The sequence below is a fragment of the Strix uralensis genome, chromosome 4, assembly GCF_047716275.1.
Source record: "Strix uralensis isolate ZFMK-TIS-50842 chromosome 4, bStrUra1, whole genome shotgun sequence".
Taxonomy (NCBI): Eukaryota; Metazoa; Chordata; class Aves; order Strigiformes; family Strigidae; genus Strix; species Strix uralensis.
This window is the reverse complement of record NC_133975.1, coordinates 21,129,354-21,142,823: the sequence shown is the minus strand read 5'-3', so window position 1 is coordinate 21,142,823 and position 13,470 is coordinate 21,129,354. Positions and strand designations below refer to the sequence as shown.

General features: G+C 34.3%; 1 protein-coding gene across 1 annotated transcript in view; it reads right to left on the bottom strand.

The window, feature by feature from the left end:
* Positions 1 to 186: 186 nt before the first annotated feature.
* The window catches only part of TBC1D19 (TBC1 domain family member 19), a 55,372-nt gene continuing 42,088 nt past the window's right edge, over positions 187 to 13,470 (bottom strand). Inside the window, exons 14-21 of the mRNA XM_074865950.1 lie at positions 10,882 to 10,966; positions 8,495 to 8,539; positions 7,268 to 7,300; positions 4,726 to 4,835; positions 3,418 to 3,509; positions 2,583 to 2,698; positions 1,552 to 1,622; positions 187 to 574 (exon numbers count right to left, since the gene is read on the bottom strand). Of these exons, the coding sequence (XP_074722051.1) occupies positions 500 to 574; positions 1,552 to 1,622; positions 2,583 to 2,698; positions 3,418 to 3,509; positions 4,726 to 4,835; positions 7,268 to 7,300; positions 8,495 to 8,539; positions 10,882 to 10,966 (627 nt within the window). The 3' untranslated portion in view covers positions 187 to 499. The remainder of the gene's footprint in view (positions 575 to 1,551; positions 1,623 to 2,582; positions 2,699 to 3,417; positions 3,510 to 4,725; positions 4,836 to 7,267; positions 7,301 to 8,494; positions 8,540 to 10,881; positions 10,967 to 13,470) is intronic.

The window sequence follows — 13,470 nt, the reverse complement described above, 5'->3', positions numbered from 1 at the left end:
GTGAATTTCTGTATGATCCTATCTTTTTCTTAGAAAATGAGAAAAAAATTCTTGCATGTTCAAGTACCTTTATTTTCTCAATAGACAGTATTTGAGCTGATAACCTCTAAGCTGTGAGCTTGAAAAAGTAATTTCATATTAAAAGAGAGCTTTCACAACTCTGACATTAACATCACAAAACTCAGATCACGAATTACATTTGCTTTATTTAATTTAATATTACATGCATTTTAGACACTGATTCATATTGTTTATTTGCACAAGTAGTGATTCTCAGTGTACAAGTAATTAACCATTGCTGTTACAGTGAAATTCAGTAGCATGCACTGCACACACTCATGTGCAAAGTTATTGTTTTCAGTTAGAAAATTTTAAGGTCATGATTTCCAAATTAATATTATACATACAGTTTAATTTTGGTTTTATGCAGACATTGCATAGTTGATGATTAGCTTCTCAAGAAAGACTGGAATTGTGGTATTAGTATTGTTGAAGCAGATCAAGTGACGGTAGCAAACAAGAAGATTTGAAGAAGAGGCATAACTTTCAGGGTTGAAAGGTCAGCAAGTACAGCCTGGGATAAAAAACAAAAAGGCTTGTTAAACTTGACATTTGAATCATATTTCTTTAAAGCAAGTCAAGAAATCAGAAAAACTCAAATGCTGACTACAATACTAACAATAATTAGATTCAGACCTGGCTAGAAACAAATTATGCTGTTCTATGAATTATACAATAAGGCAGTATTGTATAATTCATTCTAACATTTCAAAGAAAAAGCATATGTTTACGTATATAAACCAAGTAACTTTGTTTTAGCCTTTAGCCTTACTTCAAATATACATGGCATCATGGGTGAATAAGGGGTCTAACATTTCAACTTGCTTCTAAAAATAATTGGGAATTAAGAATCCTTATCCTGTGGCTTGGCTAGTACTTGTGAAGTAAGTCCAATGTAATGACTCAAATAGTCAATGTCTTCTTATGAAAGTATGTTTAAAAAAAAAAAAAAAAAGAGTCATCACAAGCTCTCAAAGTTTGAAAAAATACATCACAAGATTTTTGAAAAAATCTATTTTAACAAATTACTAGAGATAAACAACAATAATCATCTTAATGACTTAATTTTCTTCATTTCCCATGACAGTACTCACAGTGAAATTTCAGATTCAATATTGACAGAAGTAATCTTGTAAAATCTTTGTAATATCAAAAAGCACAGAAGCAACTACATTAAAACATACTGAGAAAAAAAAGTACAAACCTCTACAATATTGTAAAAACAATATATCCCACAAAGATGATTTATATGTTAAATCTAATTGTACAAAGTAATTTGATAACACTGCATTTTTGTAGCAAACATACTCTTTTACTCTAGAAAAGCAGTATTATGTACTGCATGTTCATGATTTCCTTAGTTTTTTTATCTAAGGTAAGAATTTAGGCAGAAAGATTTGCACTATGTACCACGTGCCATGTGAAGCTTAAGTTACTCTTGTTGGCAAAGCATCAGAAACTATTTCAATCTCCTCTGAAACTTATCCTTACTTCAGCTGCAGCCAGTGATGTCACCTCCATCAGGTTGACTGCTCGGAAAGCAAACACAGCAGCTGCCAGGACTGAAAGAAAATGACCAATATTTAAGTTGCTGACCTGTTAATTAGTGGTTAGAATTAATCTTGAGATAAAATACCAATTCTCACTCCCTTAGAGTGGTTCTTTTGATTCTGACTAATAATATACAATGGATGGCTGTGTTTGAGTTTTTTTGGCCGCTCTTTAAAACGGGTAAGAAAAACACAACATTCGTTCAGAAAAGTCTGAGTGAAAATGCCTGAGTTGATTAGCTTTTAATTAAGAGAGACAAGGTGATTTAAAATTAGTTCATTTCTAAGCCAATAATTTTAATTTATTTAAATAACAATATTTCAGTTGTGAATATTGTATAACATTTTTTAAATGTTTATTTTGTACTATCATATATCTCTCCAGATAGCTGTCTTATACGTACAAATGGAACCAAACCCTTTTCTCTTCTCTTCACCTACTTTGTATTTAAAAACTGACCCAACTGAAGACACGTCTTCTTTAGAACCCTCATCTTAAACCTTGCATAAATCTTAGGACGTTACTTCCTTTATAAAAATAAGTACAAAACTTTCAAAGTCTCTTAAGAAAGATGGGACTTTGAAAGAAGAAATCCAGCAAAATCAGGAGAACTCTCAGGGGCTGTAAGTGCTGAAGAAGTACTTGTCATAAATAACATGGATCTTGTATTTTGTGAAAGACATGAAGTCATTTATTGTTACCACTGAAGCTGGGAGAACATTCTATGTTCTGTTCAGAGAGCGCTTAGTATTTTTGGAGTGCAATCATAAAAAAGAAAATTACTTTGCATATTTTTGTTAGAGATGCAGTATTTATGCAATTTTATACTCTTTGACGTGTATGTAGTCTGCTTTCAGCATTCAAAGAGCAACTATTTTCTTCTTGTTGCAAAATACACTGAAGCTAACATCCGCCATTGAAGCCTTACATCCACCTGGACTTAACACATTTTGTAAAAACAGTTCTATTACCAGCAAGAATTTCTAGAGAGTTGTATCCCAGGATTCTGTCCCACAGAAGCAAGAGCTGATCTGTAGCTAAATAACCAGAAAATGCTCGTACCATCCATTTAAATGAAATTCGTAGCCTGCAAACAAGTGATAAACAACAGCTATTACATTTCTGTCTCCGTAATGATCAGACAGATCCTCCATAAATTGAAAATATTTCATTGTTCTTCTCCATTTCTCCTCCAGGAAGAACAGCTGTTTTCTCTTGCTGCATTAACAATCAATATTTTCCTTTGCAATAGCCAACAGAAAATTATTTAGCATCTCATTTGACAAAGTACTAATATCATTAAAATATTCTGACCAAACAAGCACATTAGAGGGATCCTCAGCTATTATCATCCTTTCTGCTATTACGATGGATACTAATTATACCAGCAAGATTTTCAGATTCTATTGCACTTGGTGCCATGAGTACACTATAGAAAACCTCTTGCTCTCTCCCCCCTTCCAGTAGGTTCTGCTGTAACTAACATATCTGTGTCTTCTGTCCCCTAGGATATAAATCACTTAGTTCCATCAGATCTGACATGAATAACTGAAACTTAGCAGAATAATGCAGCATTTCTCATAACACAATTCTCCTCTCTTTTTCACAGAGCATACAGAAGAAATGCACAAAGTACATATATGCAGGTTAGACAAATGACTCCAACTGACTTTCACGGAAAAATGGCACACTGATGTTTGCACTTTTGAATAGTTTCCCATCTCTTTTAGATTAAAATAGTACAGAACAGCATTTTCAGAACAATGAATCTGCAACATTTGCAGCAAGGCAGAAAGAAGTACTTACGGCTGAGCACCAATTTCTCGAAGGTGATAGAAGAGCTGGGGCAGATGGGTTTGTAGAAGAGTCTCAAACAGCAAACACAATGATACAATGCCCTAATGAAACAAGATCATATCCTGAATACTAACACTCATCCTGTCAAATCTGAGAAAATAGTATCAGCATGTAAGTATGCATGAATTTTTAATTCAAGCAATAAAACACTATTAATGACATAATGTCAGGTAAGCAGGGCACAAGCAGCTCTAATGTCTTGTCACTAAAGCCTTGCTCCTACAATTCTATGTACATATTAGCAACATAATAGGTTGTGATAGTCCCTGTCAGCTCTAAGTTACTTATGGTACTCATATGTCAGCATCTAAGTATTTAGTGGGTTATTATAATATGACCTACTTGAAATATTTCCACTTTGATGAAATCGACCTCAGTTGCACTAAAAAACAGAGCATGTGAGAAATAGTATCTCTCTGATAACTAAAACCAAGCAGCAATGGGGATAGCTACAAAAAAGTTAAATGTAAACACATTTAAAAATTTCTTCTAAAAATTACCATGAAAATGAATAGATTCCTGTCTGACCATTCCCTGCTATTAATGACAGAAAACACAATGCACAGCCTTGAAATGGTATAATCAAATTTCTTTTCACCAGGAAAAGTTTACAAAACGTAATATAACTATTCAGCACTTTTTGAAGGAATAAAAAAAAATATTTACTATGTTTTATTCTTCAGAAATAGAACATAAGCCAATTTCTACAATTGTCTTACATTCAAGACAGTTGGTCCTGGTCATAAACATAACCAAATTATTTACGTTCATCTAGTAGTGCTAAAAATCATGTGCTGTCACACAGATACTTGAGTTAAAGAAACAGACATTAACTTGATATCACTGAAACAATGTCTGTATATATATGACTATTTTAGTCCCTCTACGCCACAAATACTTAAGTGTGTACTTGCATGTCATTAATTAAAATGAAAGTGAGTATGCATTTATGTGACTTCTTGAACTGAGAAACCTATTACATAGAAGACTTGACTCTCAAAAAAACCCCCACACCCTCATAAAATGAGACCTGTATTACTTTAAAGTACATGATATTCTATAGCAAAGACTAACATTGATGTAGAAAACAAAAATACCCAAACTGGAGCTACCTAATCATTTTTCCAAGCTTGCCTGATATATTTTATTATATTTAAAAGGATATATTTCAATTGCATAGAAAATCATGCCACTGGATATTACTGTTCCATAGCAAACAATATAAAGTGAGTGGGTTTTAATTCCTAATGAACTTACAGAGGGATGAGAAGAGATGGAATGGAGTCTGAAGAAAAAACGCACATACATCTCACGGAATATCTGATACAATTTGGAAGGTTCATGGTACAGAAAACAAAGTGGAGCAACTGAAAGGATAAAAGAATTATAATTGACTCAACACTGTAAACTGCTAAAAGAGTTCAATGGTTAAGTGCATGAAGTATGAAGAAAAAACAAGTAATTTATAATAGTAGCACAATTTACAAAAACAATACTAACCCAATTATTTAGAAAGAAGTATTTTATAATAGTCTACCTTTCGATGTAAAAAGTTAAGAAAGGGAGTACAATATATTCTAGGTAATAGTTCTATGTATTTCAAGAATCTAAACTAATTAGAGCCTGCTTACTGCAGTGCTGCCTTCCAAAGCATAAAAAACACGTTCTAAGGATAGCTTCTCTGGGTGCAGGGCAACGATATATTGAACAGCACACATTTTTGATTCAACCGTCTGTAACTTCCAATGTGCCCTTGGGCTAGTGACCATCTCCAAAGTGGTTCCCCATTTTTAAGACCAGAATACACTTACTGCTTGAAGATGGGTGTTGTGAAAACAAAAATATTTTTAAAAAGATTTTGGTTGCCACAGTAACATCACATAAGTATGACAGACTGATAGAGACCTGTTTATTTCTTATAAGATCAGAAAACCGTGGACATTTGCTTATTTACCGTTTAGAAGTCTTTTAGTATACCTGATTCAAAGTAAGAGTTGGCTACATTTCTAAAGCAGCAGTTCTCAAACTTTTTTTCAGTCAGTCCTCATCATCTTTTTGGAAGTCTAGCATATAGATAAATCTGTTGTATGTATACGATAGACAAACATTATCAGTTCCCCCTGATTGCTACTCATTCAATGCATGTTTTACAGACAGTTGTTCTATACCCATTTCTGTAAACAACCTTTTTATCTGTCCACTCATCATATCTACTGCTTCATTTACAGGTGCGTTCATTATGGATGACAGCTTACATTTTAACACACTCATAGTCTCTATCTCTATATTCACCTTGCCTTCCAGTTTTATTTACAGAAAGCTAGGGATATGGATACCATTTGTCTGCATACATATGTATACATATGCACACAGATATAAGTGTATTTTTATATATATACATGGGTGTATGCATGTCTGAATTCATTTTCATAAATACATATATACATATTTCAGAGAAGGTGGCTTAATAGAAAATAGTGGTGATGAGAGGTGGGGTGCTAAGGTAGGGTGAGATGTTCACAGAAATGTGTATTTACGTAGGGCTAAGAAAAGCCGAGGGTGTTACTAGTGCATATGTTTTTAATGATTGAAGATGAAGGTGGAAGACTTGTCAGCGTACATATGTACATAAAGGCCAGGAGAATAACATAACATAACAGTACCTGACAGCTGGCACCCTACAAGTGTATGCATGCAAACATGCAAAAGTATATAGCATTTACATAAGGCCCCAAGTATTTCCTCCTATAGCAGTACAACATGGAATACACAGGATGCTCTGCTTGGTCCCAGCTACCGTACCCACAGCCTGGAGTTATGCTATTGCGTTTCTGCTACCTTGCTTTTCAGCCTCCCTCCTCCTCACAACCAGCAATATTCTGAGCCCTTGCAAAGAGAGAGGACAGGAGAGAGGGAAGAAGCTCACACCCAGTTTGAGAGATGCTGTTCTTAATGGCAGAGTCAAATCCAAACATTTTGAAAAACAGTTTCACACAGAAAAAAGTGAAAGACTCCTAGTGAGTACCTACAGCACAGTTTGTAACTAAGCTGTTCGTTACTTCAAAGACTTAAGATTCCTACTCAGGTTCAAATTTGCATTTCATATTTAAATCGCTTGATTTTAATGAGCATGTGGTCATTAAACTTTCTTATTAGCAAAACATAGCATTTTAAGTATAATCTTAAAATTTGCTTGCCTTGTGATGCCACAGACACCTTTGATAAATCAAAGTTAGAAAACTGAAAAGCTGTAACAAATAGTCCCACACTGTTGGAGTACCTCTGCACTGGCTGCCTTGTTACGTCTGAGAGCTGAGGAGATTTTTATGTTCTCTTCCTAGGAATCTTTTTGATATTTGAGCTTTCCTTGGTGCGGTAAAGTAGAAACCATTCTATTATTTAATGCTCCTTTAACACCTGTTCTAGGCAAATGGATACAGCAACAGGCCTTTCACATGATTCATGTTTTCAAGAACTCTTTACCACAGGTAAACTGGTCTACTCTGACATGAAACACAAGAAAAGAGCACTCTGTCAACAAACTTTATCCCTCTATTCATATTCATTAAGATGTATACCTCAGCTCTTAGCTCTCAAAGAAGGAACTCCCATATGGTAGTGAGCTGTAATATAAGTAAATAGGAACAGCCTAGAATTTTTAAAATTATGTACAACAGCCTTCAAACACAAAGAAACAGAATACACACAATTTTTAAAGTTGCAGAAAAATACATACAGCTTTAAACTGCAATATGATAAAAAGCAAGCCTGAGGTCTCAAGAGTTTGAGTCACACTTACCATACATAGAAAAGCCATGAAAAGGAATTACACCTACAAAACAAAAATATTTCATTTTTTGTTCTTTTATATTTCTTTTTATCCATGTAAAAAAACGTATTTTACCCCAAGTTTCTAAATTGTATTCTGCCTACTGCAGGAATAAAATATTTCCTTGTTATGGCATTTGCAGTCTTAGATCTCGATCTTGTAAATATTTAAGTGCAGGAATTGTATCACTTGTAGTACGACCAACTACATGCTTATATAGTTCCTCAAAAGCCAAGCAAAGCTCCATTTCCATGAAGTTATTACGCATAAGCTTTGCTGAAATCAGAACTTAATTTCAGATAAATGACAACCCATAAATGTCATGCGCTGACAAGGAGGGAGCAGGAAAAAATGAAGCCAAGACTTCTAGTAATTCTTGTACTCAGATGAAACATTTAGAGGACTTCTCAGTTGTATCATGACAGTTCTCTTCTCCTTTCCAGCTGATCTTAGCTCCTATTCATTGGCAAAAGGTTGTAAGGACAACGTTTCAGGGCTACAAAGCTGCAAAGAATTGCGGAAACAAAAATGGAAGAAGGGGTAACAAAAGTATGTGCTACAACTGACACCACTGAAACACAGAAGACATAAAAGACAAGGCCAGAGACACAGATTTAAGAATGGTGACATAAGGCCTTGAATGCAAGAGCAAAGAGCTTGAACTTAAAATACAAATGCAGCACAAAACCAGGGAAAGAATTCAACAGACAGAGATTGAAATGGTCAAAATAAGAGCTGAGAAGAAGAATTTTAATAACTGAACTAACAACAATGATATTGTCTTAAAATTTAATATAGAGTACTTATGGGTGAATTTTTAAAACTAACACAAATTTTGAAAGGAAAAGACTTCAAGGTGTGGTCTGTTGAGTACCAAAAAGCTGGGGGTCAGACAGTTTCAGCATGTATCATTCAGATCCTCTAAGTGGTGAAACAAGACTAGAATACAAGCTGCTGCACCAGAAGTTGTTTTCCTTCTCCTTCCCACACACATAGACAAACTCCGTATGTGACTACTAACACCAGGCTGAATGTGGTTTTGGAATAGCTTCAGTCCAGCTTACTCCTTTAAATTAATGAATTTTGCAGAATAACAGCAAAACATAATTTGTAATAGAAAAAGAAGCTATGTATTTCAGAAAAAAATCCTGTATCTTTCTAATCTACCACAAGAGGAGGCAATAGTATAATTCTTACCATTTGGAGGATAGAAAACAGCATATTCTTCCATTCCAAGTTTTCCTGTGAATCATCAAACCACAATTAAAATGTGATTAAAGATTGATGTGTAAAGATTTAAATTTAAAAGGTAGATTCTAAGTTACAATTATAAAAATCATAACTAATTATATTATTGACCATTTGATATTGTCTAAAACAAGCAAGCAATGCAATAGGACAGGTACTGTGTCAGATATAAAACTAAAATGCAGCACCAATAAGGGAGGATGACAAACAGCAAAAAAGAGGAGGAAGATTTCAGCAATGCTATCACATAGAGATTTTATCTGGATGTGTCTCAGGAGCTCTAAAGGTGTTTGCTAGAGACCTTGAAGACAGTGAAGCTCTATGAGGGGATAAGGTTAAGGGGATAAGTCTGCCATGATGTGACAGACTGACCTAGGGACAGAAAAGGCATTTAAAAAGATAAAAGAACAGATGAAAAATATTCAAGGCTTCATTAAGCCTGCAACAAAGAGGAAGATGGATGGTATAGCTTTGATATAACAAAAAAAATATTTAAGTAATATGTTGGATACAGAAGATTAATTAAGTCAAGACAACCTGATAGTATAGACTGACCATATAACTTTTTCTCTTCCCAGCAAAATGAACATGTTATATTAGTTAACTATATTTTAACTATAGAACCTAATAACTTAAAATCCACTATTAAAAAGTAACAATTTATTTAGAAATATGGAAGTGTTTTTAAGCATAGTTACAACTAATTAAAAACTGTAATTATTTTAGTTTTAAAATGAGAAACTTTAACTAGAAAATGTAATTACTTATGTGAAAATTTATAGAATATTCAGAGATCGTTTAGATTTCTGTGTATTTTGTTCAGTCTACACAGAAGAATTTAGCACAGGGAACTTTTGTCAGGTTCAATGGAATCTGGACTTAGATATTTTCCTGTAGCATGAATCGATCGAATTAAATTCAAAATTACCCTGGGAAGCTCCTGCCTACTAACCCATGAAAATAAAATCCAGTATTTTCCAGCTACAGAAGCCAGTTCTTTCATTAAACTACAAAATATTTTTTACTTTTCCTTTCAATAGTTTGCTTGCTGTGCAGCAGGGAGCTGTAATCTGGAAGGAGAGTATTTTTAGCATAAAGCACATCTCTTGGAAAATTAGCCAAAAATAGGACCTACAAGCCTTTTGGATTTACACTGCACAGGTTCAGCAGAGATTTAGATTTCAGCAACTTCATTCCCCAGATTTGTCTAGGAATAAGTAGAATGTTCCCCATAGCTGTGTTTCTGGACTGCCATGCCTCTGTGCCTGAAGTGAAACCTGGGATCCCACTGCTGTTCTGCTCTCAGGTGAGCCCTTCGTTGTTTCAAGAAGTAGGTAAAGAAAACCCCCTAATTCAGTTAAAGGGAGAGAAAAGACCTACAAAGCAATAAAGTAGGAAGAAAGAAAAATTAGAAAACAAACATTGCCTCTAGTGACACAAGAAGCAGCAAGAGGAAAACTGTCAGCAGAGGTCCTGTTCAAAAAAAGTGCTCAGTACAGGGATCACATTTGGCTAAAAAAATATACTGGCATGAGGGACCAAGGAAGAAAGTGGGAATGCAGAAGGTAAAGGTACATGGGAAAAAAAAGTGATTGGATGGCTGAATGATTAAAGAAGGAGGACAAAATCAGGAACCTCTGGATAAAGCCAAGGCAGGTGAGGATCCAAGAAGCAAGGAAACGGAGTCCAGAGGTATGGCGTTAGAAGTTGGCAGAGAAGGCAAGTGGACTGAACAAATAAATTTAAGATTGTTAAGGAAAATAAGACTCACATGAGAATTTAAGCCAAAGAACATCAAAAAGTAAGCTAACACTCTGGAAGATGCCGTGCTTTGAAAAGAATCAGTGTAAGTCTGCTTGGTAAAGCCCTGCTCTCCCAGACCTTTGAACAGAGCCCAACATGTTACGCTCCTGTCTACAAATATCTGCAGAACTCACTGCTTTGGGAAGATAACATCCTACCACCACTTCCAGTTGCTATATTTATTGAAGTTGCAGAGGACAATGTTGTGTATTTAAATTTCTAGCTCTGGTGAAGACAGATGTCAAGATTTTATCATATTGCCACAGCTGCGTGTTTATTTTGGTAAAACACTGGAGAATTATACACAGAAAACTACAGTAAAAGAACAACATTGCAATTTGGCCTTCATGTTATCAACTTCTAAACTGTCATAATAGAATCTGCATGATGCCAACTGGATACACAAAGTTTTTATTAACATTCTTCTAAATGTAGTCTACTAGGTGTAATGAACATAAAGCAAATTCACATACTGTATTACTGCAGCAGTCAACAAAAATCTATACAATCTTTTTTAAAACAACTCTTTTTACCTCGTATATATGATCTGGGTGGAGTGGCACTACTGTAAGTAAAGTGCTCCAATACAGCTGTATCTCGGGAAAAACAGAGTAATACCTGCAGAAAAGACAGCATCTAAATATCAGCTGACTTACTGGATCAACAAAGCAATGTCAAACAGATTTAAGGACCTGCCTTAATTAGTACCTGTTAGATGCTACTGAAGAGAGCTAATATGGTTGAAAGCTCTTGACCAACTTAATTTACTTTCCTGTTCAAATTTCCAGGCTCGCTTTGAATTTGTTATGATTTTACCTTCACATTCATTTGTTGTCAGTAAAATATCCCCCCCTTCTCCAACCCTCCTCTTTGCCTCTCAGCACAGGTTTATCCCCTTCTGTCCCATCATTAGTGACTGTGCATGCAACTGGCTGCTTTGATGTCTATTAGGTTATTTTTCTGTTCAGTTACTATGACCCCGGGAAGACCTAGTAAGTGAGTAAGGAAATGAAACATTTACATTTTCGCGTGTGTGCAGTTCCAGAAGACTGATCCTTACATTTGTTTTAATTCCTAGGAACTTTAGAGAACACTTGCACAATATTCAGTTCTTTCAAAAAGCACAGATTATAATGTTCACCTTGTATCCATAAATTCTGAAATGTACACTGTATTTTGTAAAACATATTTGTATTTTTTATTGTTTACACAAATGAAGTATCTAGTATTCACAGCAATTGAGTATAAAATTAAATGCTAAAAGCATTCCTAGAAAATAATTAACAATAAAGAATCTCATCCTATATGCGGTTATACTTGAAAATTTTCATGTTTTCATGCAATGAAAGACTGCACTATCAAGAATGTACACAAGAGGGCAGAAGTAAGACAGGCTTCAACTTGCTGCTAACTTTTTTGCATACGTTAAACCCTCTTTCTGCTTGTAGGTTTTAAGAGTTTGGTTTTTTGTTTTAACTGTAGTCAAGGTGTAAAAGGTGGAAATGTTTTAGATTTAGATTTAGTTTTAGATTTAGAAAGGTGTTTCACGACATAATTTACTGTGAATAAAAATGAATGGATTTTACCTTCAACTAATTATTGCAAACATTTTCCAGATACCAGATTTGTCAAAAGGAAACATGCAAAACCGAAACACTGTGACATCTGAACATCATTGTCTTTTTTATTTTTTATGGAAAGCAGGTCATATTTTGAGAGGTTTTCCTCTTTTGAACCTCAAAAATAATTTCTCAAACACCTTTAAAAAAATAGTTTCTTTATCTTGAACAGTTTAAGCTAAATATTATTTTTGCACAATACACAATAATTTTCACAGCTGCCAAAATGTAGCTGACAATAACAATACACAGGCAAACAAAATTCTCTGTATATGTTAACTGAGGTGAAAGAAAAAGAAACTAATCTAAAAAGGACATGAATTATGTTCTCTCATAGGGGAAAGAATGTTTCCCCTGTTTTGTTTGAGGTCCCCTTTTTTAGGAATGCAGTGTCCAGTACCACTATCTGGAAGTCTTTAAATTAAGACTATGCATCTTCGTAAGAGACAGACTAGCTCAAACATAAGTAATGACTATACCTAAAAGCTGCCAGGTGAGGTTCTTTGCATGTATTCATTATGCAGGATGTAAGACTAAACTATTCAAATTGAACCTCTAGCCTGAAATAATTAATTTACAAATGTAATTATGTATTATTTTTCTCATTCACAAAAAAGATAATGCAAAAGAAAACAATGGCACAAGCCCCCTTTTAAGTGCAGAAGTGTTTGGCAAACTATTGGATATTTATAATCAAAACTGAAAAGAAAACAACTGAATTCAACGGACTGAGAAAAAGCAAAAAAACAAAGCCAAAGCTTTTATCAAGAAGAAATGACTATATTAAAAGTAACCGTATTCTATTTCAATAGTTATAAAGAAGTAATAAAACCATGTAAATTTGGGGATGAAGAAAAAGATATTAAAGGAAATAAATTACATTATTTCACAGTGTTCCTCCTGAAAAGGACTGCATGCTACTAAAGAGGTACCAATAATCCAACCAAATATCCTCGCTGTTATTTTATGACCAAATTTTCTGGTTTTGATGGATACTTTATCTGTTAAGTCATATACAGTCAAATGCCACACTGCTCAATGACTTGGAAAACTTAAGAGGCAATAACTAGTCATGAAAAAAACCACAAACCCAGTGCAAACAGAAATAATTTATCTGTTTTAAACTAACGTTTTCATTACCTATTTTATTTAGCCAGTATTTAATTCCAGTTATCATATGAAATCAGAGTGACTCATACTGCGAAATTTTTCCAGGGGCCACATAACAAAATCATTCAGCATCAATGCATTTGCAAATTAGGTTGGAAGAGAAAATTATCAAGCAAAATGGATAATGTTCTTCTAGAAAAAGTCTGAAGAATACCACAAAGTACCAAACAAAACTAGAGCAACTAATAATTGGAAGTTTGAGATATTCTGTGCCTCAAAGCCTTGCAGTAAAATTAGGCACTTAATTTTTCAAAGATTTTTGGTGACTCCCCTTCAAATTTCTAAGGATAGTTCAGTCCTTTTTATGATTTTAATTCTGTAATCATTCTTTAA